Below are 13,635 nucleotides of genomic sequence, written 5' to 3'. Positions count from 1 at the left end.
GCACTTATAGGAACATACACCAGTGACAACCTAACACACATTCAGCGGTACTAACTAGCCCCTACCCTAGAAAACAGAACCTGTCCGCCTTACAAGGAAATTCCCCTAGCAGCCAGTCCTGCCATTTCTGGGTTGTTGCTTTTGGGTCTCTGCGAAATTCGTTCTTGCCCCAAATCCCTCGAGAAGAGTGTTCAACTGCTTTGAAGGGCTATAGTCCCTCCACCCAGGAAATTTTTTCTTCTGATTAAAGGACATCAAACTTACTACCAAACTGTTTACATTTTGGGGGCACCTGGCTGGCTCAGTCAGAAAAGCATGTGACTCTTGATCTTGGGGTCATTAGTTCAAGCCCCATGTTGGGCACAGAGTTACTTAATTAATTAGTGTTTGCTTTGTCACTGGGCAGTGTCCTATGCACCCTGATAGGAGACAGTGAAAGACACCTAACCCCTGGTTTTCTTTCCCCAATCTAATCATGAGAATCTAATCATGAGAAAAATATCAGACAAACCGGAATTAAAGGACAGCGTACAAAATGCCCGACTGGAACTCTTCAAAAGCGTCAAGGTCGTGAAAAACAAGGATAGACAGAAACTATCGCAAGATCGGAGGAGAGTAAGGAGACAAGATGACTAAATACTTCATAGGACATTCATGGGAAAATTGCTGAAATTTTCATGCAGTCTACAGTTTAGTAAAACTCTAGATATCACCATTCCCTGGCAAAGCAGAGTCAGGTAAATAGCAGGGAAAAAAAATCTCCAGGGCCAAAGGGACTGTGGCCCAGCCATGGCCTGGCTCAAGGCTCCTTTGCAAGTGGGCTGAATACCTCCAGGGAGGACCTTGAACAAGGGACAGAAAGGTAGTTGGAGGGACCACTTGCAAAGATGGCTACAACTGGGGCGCCTGGGTGGCTCAGTGGGTTAAACCTCTGCCTTCCGCTCAGGTCATGGTCTCAGGGTCCTGGAATGGAGCCCTGCATCTGGCTCTCTGCTCAGCAGGAAGCCTGCTTTCCCTTCTCTCTCTGCCTGCCTCTCTGCCTACTTGTGATCTTTCTCTCTCTGTCAAATAAATAAATAAAGTTTTGGGGAAAAAAAAAAGGCCACAACTATTTCTCCCACCCCTGGAAAAACCCAAAGCAACAGGATTGTGCTACTCTACCCAACAAGGGGAGTGGAGGGGATCCAATATTCTCCATCCCCTGAAGCCAGGCTGGCAAGGCAATGGGCTCCGAGCAATAGAATATGGTGGAAATGGTATCGTGACTTCCCAGCTGTGGCCTCAAGAGACCATGCCCCTTCCACTCTTGCATTCTTTCATCATTGAAAGAAAAAAATGCTCAATTTTTAAGTAGAAGTTAATGAAAACAGAAATGTCCTTTTTTTCCTCCACTTTGAATTTTCTCTAAGGACCCGGATTGAGAACTCCTGGCTGACAGCTCTGGTCCAGAAATTTTGCGTTTTCATAAGGACCACTGACCCCCGAAAAGGTAAGACACCAGTGCTGGGATCCCTGGCACTCTGACTCCCTGGGCCTTCCTTCCTCCCGGAGCACCCGGGTGAGCAGCGCGGGAGCACCAGGCTCCCTAACATGCAGGCACTGAGCCAAACACTTCACACACAACACTGAGCTGCTCCCCCAGCTCAGAGGTGAGGACTAGCACCCCCATTTTCCAAGGGGAAACTGAGGCTCAGGATGCTTACGTAATTTGCCCAAGGTCCCAGGGTTTGGCAACCAGAACTTTACTCCTTCCACCTCACCGCACCACAAGGGGGCCAGGGCCGAGCGGGAGGTGGGAGGAGGCCCCAGCCTCTCTCGTGAAATCTTCTAACCACCCTCTGAGGGTGTTACTTTGATTTCTCCTGTGTGAATAAGGAGGCTGCCCAGAGGGACAGGGACTGTCCCAACATAATAGAGTGGTCATGGGTCAGGGGCACTAGAAGAAAGAGGCTTTTAATGCTGACAGGAAAGGCACCCGAGCACCTCTCCCAGCCCCAGTGGAAACAGCAAGTACCCCAACTTCACAGGCTGAGTTCAGCTGGGGCTTCTGGAGGGTCCTCAGAAGGTGGGGCAAGCTGGGACGGCAGAGCCATGTGGGGAGAAGGAGGGGGAAGAGGGGGGTAGATGGCAGAGGTGGGGGCAGGCCAGTGCAGCAGGGCAGGGGAACAGAGGGGGCAGGGACTCAGAGAGCAAGGGGGCTCCCCACTGAGGCCTTACCTTGTTCTCACAGTGGATCTTGGCCCCAGAGTTGACCAGGATCTGGAGGATCTGTAAGTGGCCGAACCAGGCAGACAGGAGAAGCGCGTTCATCCCAAACTGGGGGAGAGGACAAGGGGGAGGAGTTGAGGTGAATGTGAGCAGGTGTGGCTGTGCCACCTGGGCCCATGTCTGCACTGAAAATCATACAACCGTAAGGGACCATAAGTGCCACCCAAGCCAGAGAGTCGCTAAGCTTAATGAACGTAAAAACCATGGCATTTTTTTATTTTTTAAATTTTTGAAAAGATTGTATTTATTTATTTGAGAGAAAGAGAGAGAGAGAGAGAGCTCACGAGTGGGGGTCGGGGTGGAGGCAGAGGGAGAGGGAAGAGCAGATTCCCCACGGAGCAGGGAGCTGGACACAAGGTTCAATCCCAGGACCCTGGGATCTTGACCGGAGCAGAAGGCAGACACGTAACCAATTGAGCCACCCGGGTGTCCCTCCGTGGCATTTTTTTAAGAGGCTGAGACACTATTGCAAACTTTTGTTTTTGCTAAATAAAATTTTAAAATAGGGGTGCCTGGGTGGCTCAGCCGGTTAAGCATCCAACTCTTGATATCTGCTCAGGTCATGATCTCCTGGGTCATGAGACGCCCACATCAGGCTCTGCGCTGGGTGTGGAGCCTGCTTGGGCTTCTCTTGCTCCCTCTTCCTTAGTCCCTCCGCCACTCATGCTGTCTCTGGATGGATGGATGGATAAATAAATAACAGCTACCATCTATTCTCCCCATCATTTAATAAAGAAGGAACATTTTAACATAAAAAAATTGGGGAGAAACTAATCTCAGAGTATGCTCTTTGCAAATACAACTTCATGAAAAACATACTACATTGTTCTTATTTTCTGGTTTGCTGTGGCTGGTGAAGACTGGTGTTTGGGAACCACTGTTTGACTCTCCTATAGGACAGCCTCCAGGCGGATGGCTTGTGCCTGCAGACAGGCACTTCTGCAGGCACAAGCCATCCGCCTGGAGGCTGTCCTATAGGAGAGTCAAACACTGACAAACACTGCTCACGGTAATAAATTCCCTCCTTACTCTGCACTGAAATCTGCATCCTTGTGCCTTCCAGCCCACAGGCCCTTTGCGGCCATTGAGAGAATGTCTGGGCCCTTTTCCGAGGGTGGCCCGGCACCTGTTTGCAGGATGCCCTTCCCCCTTCCTCAACACCTGTGAAGTGCTCCGGGATCTTGAGAGCCTCTGCACTGACCTCTGCCCTCATGGGTTCTGCCTATGACCCCGCACTGGGGAGAATTACAGCGACTGTGGGCTGGCTGGCTGAGGGAAAGCATGAGTACTCACAGGGCAGAGTCCACAGGGAGAAGCCCACAGGAGCCAGGGAATGAAAAGGGTCAACGCTCAGGGCTGGCTGGGGGAGGAGAGTCATGGGAGCCAGAGCTTCCTGTCAGTGGGAACCCCAGGGAGATTTCCATGTCCTAGTTCCAAGAAGTGTCCAGGACAGAGCCCTGTGGCATATCCCTTAAGACCTTCCCCCAACAGGAGGATCTCCCTCTCTTGTTACCCCTCCACCCTTCTGTTATCTAAAGTAGGCATGCCCATCAGCTTTCTTAGTTTTCAAAATATACTTATTCCTTAGTTTTCAAAATATACTTATTAGCGTCTGCCTTCGGCTCAGGTCTTGATCCGAGGACCCTGGGATAAAGTCCCTCATCGGGCTCCTTGCTACGCAGGGAGTCTGCTTCTCCCTTTCACTCTCTCCCTCTGACAAATAAATAAGTAAAATCTTTCTTATTTATATGTAATATATATACTTCTATTTGCAAAGGAAACAGAAGATTTATAAAAGCACTGTTTTTTTTTTTTTTAAGATTTAATTTACTTATTTCAGAGAGACAGTGAGAAAGAGCATGAGAGGGGAGAAGGTCAGAGGGAGAAGCCGACTCCCTGTGGAGCTGGAAACCTGATGCAGGACTCGATCCTGGGATGCCGGGATCATGACCTAAGCCAAAGGCAGTCGCTCAACCAACTGAGCCACCCAGGTGGCTGTCTCTTTCTGTCTCCGGCATATCTTTTTTCCTCACTTATTCTCTCAAGGAAGAAATAACAGAGCACAGCAGTGATCATGGAGGGACTCCGTGGGCAAAGGCCGGTTGCATGAGATTCCAGTATTTTATCAGGAAACTCAGGCTAAGGATCCCAGACATTTTTATTCTAGAGTCACCTCTAAATGAGGCCCAAGCAAATGCAGAGAGATGGGGCTAGAAGTGGGAAGGTAGATGTTGCTGCCTCAGCCAGAGCCCCAGCTGGTCATCAAGCTCTCCCTCATGCTGGGGCCTGGGAGCAGAGAGAGGCCAAGGCAAAGAAGAGTATTTCCGGGAAAGGTATATCTCTGCAGGAAGTTTGTAATTCTTTAAAAAAATGTTTGATTCAGACTCTTAAATATATTCCTTTCCCTAAACCTATAGAGATGATCTTGTAGACCCTGTCACTGCTCCCTCTCAGCACGGTGTTGCCTGTCAATTTGTTAAGTAAGACTGTCAGTCTTCTTCTTTTTTTTTTTTTTTTTTAAGATTTATTTATTTATTTGAGAGAGAGAGAGAGTTCACAGGCAGAAAGGGCAGGGGGAGAAAGAAGCTTAAGCAGACTCCATGTGGAGCACAGTCTGCCACAGGGCCCAGCTCAGGGCTGACTCACCAGCCTGAGATCAGACCTGAGCGGAAACCAAGAGCTGGTTGCTTAACCCACTGCGCCACCCAGCAGCCCCAGACTGTTCGTCCTCATCCAGGTCGCTGGTTAAAGCCTTAGCCAGGCCACAGCCTTGTGGCATATCGTGAGAGTTCCCTCTCCTGATGGCTTTATTAATAAGTCCTTTATCGGGGCGCCTGGGTGGCTCAGTGGGTTAAGCCACTGCCTTCGGCTCGGGTCATGATCTCAGGATCCTGGGATCGAGTCCCTCGGCGGGGAGCCTGTTTCCTCCTCTCTCTCTCTGCCTGCCTCTCTGCCTACTTGTGATCTCTCTCTGTCAAGTAAATAAATAAAATCTTTAAAAAAAAATAAATAAGTCCTTTATCAATCCATCCAATTATCAGTTCTACAGCCCGCCTCTCTCCCTGTTCACATGGTATCCTGAGGGACTGAGAAGGCTCTCTGAGAACTACAAAACTCTAGAAAATGAAGAGATCTTTAGGGCTGTATAGGGGGAAACTGGTCTGTGTGTGTCACTGGCCCCTGAAGATGGATTCCCTGTCCACCCTGCGTCCTGTGTTTGCGGATCAGCGCACCCTCCACCATGACCGTGGACTCAGACCCAGAGGGAGCGCTGGTGCTCCTCCCCGACCCTGGGACACACAGACAGACAGACACGCACACAGGCACAGGGGCGCCTGCATGAGGGTCCCATACCGCATCCTCGTCGTCCACAGCAGCCTTGTGCTCCAGGAGCAGCCGCACAGCTGGCTCGTGCCCGGCGCCTGCAGCCCAGTGCAGGGCCACCCTGCCTACCTGCCAGGAGGGACAGGAGAGCTTGAGGCACCAGCTGCCTGCCTGGCCAGTCCCCCACTCCCCCCCCCCATCTCTCCAGCTGCAGGACAGCCGATCTGGTGGTGACACTCAGGCCCCCTCCTCCTCCTCCACATGGAAGCAGCTGAAACGAATGTAGTCAGACACCATGACTACACCCATCCATCCCCCACTAAAACTTCAGAGCTTCCCACAGCTCTTGGGACAAACTCCTGACCCTAGGCCCTGCCCACCACAACTCAGAAATGCCAGACTACTCCCCATTGCCCTGTCTTTGCTCCTGCTGGACAGCCACTTGTCAGAAGATTACTGCCCTAGTCCTTGAGGGCCCCCTGACTGCCTAGGTCCTGTCCCCTCCTTCCTTCAGAATGGGCTGAAGGGGCCTGATCCTGCACCCCATGGTGAGACCACCCTGGAAGTCATCACGGTCTTTGGCCTCGGCACATCTGAGCAAGACTGGGGGAATCCTGCCTCCACCAGCCCACGAACCGTAGTTTTTAGCTTATCAGGGGACAACAAAAGGAAACACTAATTTTCTGTGTGGTCTTTCTTCCTCAGAGCTTCTGCCCCTACTGTCCCCTCTGCCTGTCTTCACCTGGCAAAAATCCCACTTCTTTGAGAAGCCTTGCCTGACTGCAGCAGGGGGGCCGGGCTCCCTCTGGCCTCCACATGCTCTCAGCTTATCACAGTGGGAATGAACTGTTTGTGAGACTCTGTTCACTTTGTCTTCTCCCCAACCAGTCAGCTCCAAGAGTGCAGGAACCACATCTGCTGTGGGCTCTGCTTGGTCCCCAGCACCTAGCACAGTGTCGACCCAGGGGGAGCCCTTTCGTATAACTGACTGACCGAATGAATGAATGAATGAATGGACGGATGAATGAATGGATCTGGCCTTAGTATCCTGTCATCCTACAAGTCCCTGTTTCTGTGCAAGTGTTTGTCCAGTGGATACTGGGGCTCCAGTTATGAATAAAACGCTGTTTTGTATAGTGACTTGCTATACTCATCTGTGTCTGTCTTGATCTACAAATAGGACCGACACTTCCTGCCTCCCCCACCTCTCCAGGGCTGAGGGACGACCACCAGGAAACAGGTGGCGGAGTGCTCTGAAAACCAAACCGCACCAGATGCACCTGAGAATTCCTGTTACTATTACTGAGCCTTGGACAAGCTCGGAAGACCCAGGTAACACACCTGTCATGTCACCCCATACAGAGCAGCCTCTGCTACAGTCAGGAATCCTGCATCCAACCCCTTCAGCCTCCACTGACCTCCCACCCAGGCCAGCATCTCCTCTAAGACAAGCCTGGAACCCAGAAGCTCAAGGAAGAGAGAAGCTACCCTGCATGGCACCCGGGCCTCTCACCAGTATCTCCCCCACTACCCCGCCCCTGTCAGAAGGAATGGCTTTTCTCCCCACCTCCTCCTCCAGCAGGGCTATGGACCACCCCAAGTGTAGCCTGCCCTGCGGCCTGATCCATGGGCTGGGTCTGCCTCCCTACCTGGTCTTTGACCCCTGGGGATCACCTAGCCCACAACAGTTTTACACACTCAGTGGGTGCTCAGAAAACTGAACTGCTAAATTGCTTCCTTGCACATGCTCAGCCTCTCTTGGTCTGGCCTCTCATAGTCTTGGACTCCTGGACTTCTAATCATGGGCACCACTCCATCTTTGTTCCTCCAGGCTTCTGCCCCTCTCTGTCCATTTGTCTGTCCATCTGTCTCCTGGCCTTCAACCCCTGCCATCCTGACTCTAATCTTTGTTCCTTGGGTGTGCCTTTCAGATGGGTGACAGGAGTTAAGAGTATGAGATCTCAAATTGCCCAAGCCCAGCTGGGAGGCCTAACCCTGACCTCAGGTAAGACCGCTAAGACCTTGAGACAATGTGGACAATCTGAGCCTCCCCCAAGTTAAAACATGCAAATGCTTCTGCCTTGGGCTCCATGAACTGTTTCTCCCGTGTGGAATTGTCACTGCGATCACTGCGGCAGGCACTATTCCTATCCAAGCCTCCCGATTGGGAAGAGCCCCTTTACGAACGTGGTTTCTGGCCCTGATGTTGACTCTCCTCTCCATCAGTTCCTTCATCCTCCCGATGTTGTTCCGTCGGGCGGCCTCATGGAGCTGCCTCTCCATTGGAAGCACTAAGGGCAGAAAAGGGGATGAGGGATGAGGGGCAGGGTCCTCACACGGCGCAAGGAGGAAGGGTGAACAGCTCCTCCCTGCCTGGAATGTTTCCCTGGCAGGGGTTCTTCCAGCTCGGACTCGGACTCAGGTGGAGATGCCGCTCCTCCCTTCGGATGTTAGGGACTTCCCCAGACAAGCTGCTTTTCTTCACTAATTCACCCCAAGTCCACATAACCAGGACTTAGCAAAACCCTAAAGATGGGACAGTAAGACTGTCCACGGGAGCCAGGTGTGTGCCCATCACGGCCCACAGAGGTCCCCCATCATCCAGTTTTCATGACCCCAAGAGCAGCTCTTAAGGAAGGGATGGAATTCATTCCCACTGGAGTTAATAACTACCTTTTCTCTGGCTGTGTCCAGTGAAGAAGGCAGCCAGGAGGTACTGAGCCATCTACTTCATCAGGCTCGGGCAAGGCCAGAGGCACGCTCACCTGGCTTCTTTGTCCTTGTCCCTCCATTTCTTCTCCCTTCATCCCCAATCCTGACCAGCCATCACCTCTCACACACAGCCGTGTGGCCCACCCTGATTTGCCTTCTCTCAGGGCTCCCCTTGCCTCAACACTGCATCATTACCTCAGACTATAGAGAGCTCTGAGGTCTGCCAGGGACAGTGGTGGGTTCAGAGGGTGGTGGCCAGGCCAGGAGGACCCAGGCCTGGTGACATCCTGGGCTCATCTCACCAGACCCCCACACTGCCATCATCCTGACTGCTCTTGGCTTGTGAGCATGTCTGGTGTTCTTGGCTGGACCGCAAACTCCTTGGTGACCTTGGCCACATCTGACCTTTGCTGACCCACCTACAGCTCACAGCAGGGAGGGATCCATAAAACTCTCTTTCCATGAGTGACACATAACAGACTAATAGATGCCTGTCCCTCCCCCAGAAAGGCTTAGACATACTAGCACAAGGCACAAATATTTGCTAGACCTTTGCATGGTCATTACAGGACAGATAATCTGTGGTCTGATTGCTGCCAAACCCATATCCTGTGTGTCTGGTCCAATGTGAATGTCCAGATTCAGCCCCTTTGTATATCTAAGGAGAGGTGTCCAGTGTTTGGGCAGGGAAGGCTAGCATGAGCTCAGTGACAGATAAGCCTGCCATCCATTTTCCAGATATGCTTTCCAGATATGGAGAGGGTCTTGGGTTTTTCGAGGCCTTACAGATACAACCTAGGGTCTTCGGGAGCTGCTGGCCCAGGGCAATCACATGGCTCTAGGTTCAACTCTGGCGAGTCACTTCCAGGTCTCCCGGCCTTGTGACTTAATTATCCTGTGGCTCAGTTCCCTCATCTGCAAAATGGGGAACGTGAGCTGCCCTGTAGGATTGTAGTAATGATTAGATAATAAGATATGAAAAGCCCCTATTATGGTATCTAGCAAATAGTGCCAACATCATCATCACTATGAATCCTGTAAGGTAAAGGGTCAGAGAATACATTCTGGTGTCCCTCCAGCTGGGGCTTCCTTCAATTCAGGGTCCAAGAAATCCCAACCAAGGAAAGCATCCTCCCAAGCCACCTCCCTACATTCTTTTTCTCCATAGCACCCCTTACCACAGACATATGCTATACTTACATACTTAACTAGGTTCACTGTCTTCTCCCCCTCCCCCACTGTTATAAGCCATGACAGGGGAGATTTTTGTCTGATTTGTTAACTGCTGTATCCCCAAATTCGGGCCCTGGCACACATCTGTTGAATGAATGAATGACATACAAATCATTAAATCTCTTCAGGGGCCTTTCAACTATAAGATGCTCTCCCAGTTAAGACTCATTAGGCCCCTGGAAAATCAAACCACAAGCTCAGGTAAATGGTGGGAAGGAGGCACTGAGCGGAAGGCAGCTTCAGGTCAATATTTCAGGGGAGTGAGAAAACACCACCTTCCAAGTGCGGTCTCCATTGCTAGCTCCGCCCTTTCCCACCTCTAAAGAGGATGCCTTTCCTATAGGGGAAGAGAGGGCTCTACTGGAAGAATCTCTCAAATATCTTCAGGAAGCACTAAGTCCTGAGCTTTTGTTTCCTTAACCTCTTGGCTGAACAACACCATGATCCAGGTTGGGGAAAAGAGCTCCACTTCAGGTGTGAGCTTAGAGAAGCAGGGATTCTGGTACCCACTGTGCCACTTTCTAGCAGCAGGATCCCAGGCTAGCCATGTACCCCTTTGGAGGCCTCGGTTTCTTCAGCTGTAAAACTGCAGGAAGGTGAAGAAAATCATCTGTAGAGATCTCTTCCAGCTCTGATTCCCTTTCTCTTAGCTGAAGCCTGGAAGTGGCCTGGTTTGTGTTGGCAAACGGGCACTGAGTGTGAGTGAGAGCAAGCAGACCCTGCAAGGCACCAGTGAAATCAGGCATAATCTCTTCCCTTCCATCCACCTCAACCCATGCATCTTCTTTCTGTCCACATCCAATACACACTGTGCTCTGGCCTTGGAGACCTTTCCCATGCTGCCTCCTCTGCCCAGAATTCCCTCCCACACATCCCAATACTCCATAGCTGCACATTCTTTATGGGCCACTCAAGTCATCCTCTGACCCAGGAAGAACCCTGCACCCTTTGAAACAGCACCTCTATAGAGCCCCTCGCCGTCCCCCACCCATCCCAGGGAGGACACTAGCCCAGTCCTCCTCCCTCTCTCCCAGGGAGTGCAGCCAAAGCCTCTTAGGCCGGCTGATGCCCACATGCCCACCGGATGCCACTACCCGGCCTAGAGGCCCTGGCACTGAGCATACTCCCTGAGGAATGCTGTGCCGTGAGCTCATCCCACCTGCGGCACACCACAGCTCCTCTGGTTTTCAGTTTCCCATGCGGTATAGCCTTCATTCCCCTACCCAACCCCAGCATTCAGGGAGAGCAGGAGCCTTCAGCATTTCTACCACTTAAAGGCTGTGTGACCTTGGCTAACTTATTTAACCATCCTGTGCCTCGGCTTTCTCTTCTGCAAAATGGCCATAACAATAGATCCAACCCGCAGGGCGTCTGTGAAGATCAAATAGCATCCCTGCCCAGGCTCCGCCTAGCACATAAATTAAGTACTCAATACAGGATCGCATGACCTTCTCATTCGCATAAACCTCTAGCTACTGTCTCCGCGGCGGCAGCTCCCTGCTCCTCGGACCCGTGGCGCCGCCGAGTCCCGGACGCGCGGCCAGTGTCCCTCCCCCTGGTCCCGTACGCGTTCCTCTGGACGCCATAGAGAAGCCCATGACCGAGGTGGCCGCGCGGACAGCGCCAATCGCGGATTCCTGCACCCCCGCGGGCGTGCGGGACTCCTCTGGGCTCTGCCCGCGTCCGCCCCCAGACCCCACCGCGCGGCCGACTCACGGCCGTCGGTCTCCCACGCCAGGGGCTCCTCCATGCCGCCGTTCCGCAGCCCAGGCGCGCGCTTCTGCCCCGCTGCGTGTCCGCGTGGGCGCGGCGCCGCGAGCTGAGGGGAGGGGGCGCTGAGCAGGGGTCGGGACGCGGGGGCTACCGGGAGCGCGGAGGTGCGCGTGGCGGCCGCCTCTCCGGAGCTTTCGGTCCTGCCTGGACCCTGGAGCACGACGTGGGCGCAGCTGCTGCGGCCCCTCCCCACGTCCCGAACCAGAATGAAGGTGCCTCCTCCGGCTCCCTCGACCTGCCCACCGCTCCGCGCCTTTCACACGGGAGGCCAGCGGAGCGGGGCCACTCCGGGCTCCTTAGGTCCCCGTAGGCGTGTCTGCCCAAGGAGCTGTCCCAGCCTCCTCGGCGCGTTCCTCTGGACGCCATAGAGACGCCTTACATTCGTGTAAGGCCTCCTGCAGGCCCCATCCTCGGCGCTCAGGAGCCTGCTCAGCTGCCACCAGACACTGAAAGTCAGACTCCACAGACACCCCAGCAAGCCTGTAAGCATATGAAGAGATGGGCAGATTTATTCATGATCAGAAAAATACAAGTTAAAATGACAATGAGGTATCACACCAATTAGACTGGCAAAATCAGAAAGCTGGATAATTCCAAACCTTGGCAGCAGCGAGGAGCTGTCACAGCCAGGTGGACGGATGGTGGGAGTTATTCTGGAAAACAGTCCCGTAGTCATGAGGGAAACTGAACACAGCGAACTTTGACCCTAGAATGCAACTTTTCCCTTCCAGTCTCAGAAAAGGACATGTAAAAGGACATTCCTTGGGGCGCCTGGGTGGCTCAGTGGGTTAAGCCGCTGCCTTCGGCTCAGGTCATGATCTCAGGGTCCTGGGATCGAGTCCCTCATCGGGCTCTCTGCTCAGCGGGGAGCCTGCTTCCCTCTCTCTCTCTCTCTGCCTGCCTCTCCGACTACTTGTGATTTCTGTCAAATAAATAAATAAAATCTTAAAAAAAAAAAAAAAGGACATTTCTTGCTGCCTTGTTTCGTGGTGGCTGGAAGTTGAAGGAGACTTGAGCTTCTGCACTGAGGGAGTGGGTGGGTAAAGTGTGACTATGCAACTAGAGAAATGAGGAACCAGGATGCAGCTTGGGGACTGGGTGCGGGCTGGGGACACAGGCCCTGAAAGAATTCACCAAGGCAGAACAAAATAGAGAGAACTTTATTGGATACATTGCAAGGACAATAAAGGGGACACCACATGTGGTGGCAAGAACCTATAGTTAAAGGGCGGAGTGAGGAAGTATGGGGATGTATAGGAGTTTTCCCTTTTTTGGTAATTGTGCCTGGTTTTAAGTAGCACGTTGATGCCTTAGGGCTATTTGGAGGTGGGTGACTTAATGAGCCTGTCTGCATTCAGCCTGGTGGTCCTTGGGGGGGGGGGCTTTGGCCTTGCTCAAGCCTGTTATCTAAAAGCACCCTCTACAACCAGGTGTGTTCACAACACAGATTTAAACACCCACTGCTGAGCTGAAAAAGTACAACCCAGTGAGAACTATAACACAATATCAATAAATGCATACACACAAGACAATAGAGATTGCAAAGACACAAACAAAAAGATACACATTAAACATATCAGAATGGGTTGCACTTCAGACCCCTGGGGGCTGTCCATGTCTTCTCTTCTTTGCCTTTTTGGCTTGAAGGCGTTTACGGCCCTTTAGATTTAGGGATCCTGGAGTCCCAGGCATCTCTACCCCAAGACAAGGAACTATTACTAGTTCTCTGGTAATAATTTTCAGTCATTATTGTAAGTTCAAAGAGTCTTCCTGGAGGAGGAAGTATTTGGGATGGCCTTTGGGAATAATAACATAATGATAATAAGTAACGCTTAGTGAGCTTCAAGCTAAGCACTTTGTGTGAATTATCTCATTTTGTACCCCAAACCATCCTATGTGAAATGGGCATCACCATATTATGGAGACTGAACTGAAGCACAAGAGAGTAAATAATTCTCCCTACTCACATCGGTAAAGGGCAGAGCCAGGCTTCTCATTCAAGGTGGTCTCGTTCAAGAGCCAGAACCTGAGCATCCGGCAGGCTGAGAAGATTCTGATGGAGTCAAAGCCACAGGCATCAGGCAGTTTCTCTCTCTAAGCCCTGGCCTCCCAGATGGATGCAGAGGTGCCAGGGAGCGGGTGGCTGGCACACCTGCCCACTTGCCGTCAGTGATAGCCATAGCTCTGGGCTGGCAGAATGAAGTGGCTGCTGCTTTTTGCATCTCAACTAGGATACTCATATCTTGGGATACACAGTGAGAATGAAGAGTACAGGAAGCCATCGTCGGGACTTAAATTTTACACGATGACTGGGAAAGGGTAGAA

The 13,635-nt window shown here is 52.0% G+C and overlaps 1 protein-coding gene across 2 annotated transcripts in view; it reads right to left on the bottom strand.

The window, feature by feature from the left end:
* The window catches only part of ANKDD1A (ankyrin repeat and death domain containing 1A), a 42,517-nt gene extending 30,806 nt beyond the window's left edge, over positions 1-11,711 (bottom strand). For both annotated transcript variants that reach the window (XM_045067449.1, XM_045067450.1), the window contains exons 1-3: positions 7,780-11,711; positions 5,623-5,721; positions 2,218-2,316 (exon numbers count right to left, since the gene is read on the bottom strand). In XM_045067449.1, coding sequence (XP_044923384.1) covers positions 2,218-2,316; positions 5,623-5,721; positions 7,780-7,875 — 294 coding nt within the window. In that variant the 5' untranslated portion in view covers positions 7,876-11,711. The remainder of the gene's footprint in view (positions 1-2,217; positions 2,317-5,622; positions 5,722-7,779) is intronic.
* Positions 11,712-13,635: the final 1,924 nt, after the last annotated feature.

The sequence above is a fragment of the Mustela putorius genome, unplaced genomic scaffold (assembly GCF_011764305.1).
Source record: "Mustela putorius furo isolate JIRA1106 unplaced genomic scaffold, ASM1176430v1.1 tig00003896_pilon_pilon_pilon, whole genome shotgun sequence".
Lineage (NCBI taxonomy): Eukaryota > Metazoa > Chordata > Mammalia > Carnivora > Mustelidae > Mustela > Mustela putorius.
Note: the sequence above shows the minus strand (reverse complement) of the source record. Positions and strands in the feature narration are given on the sequence as shown.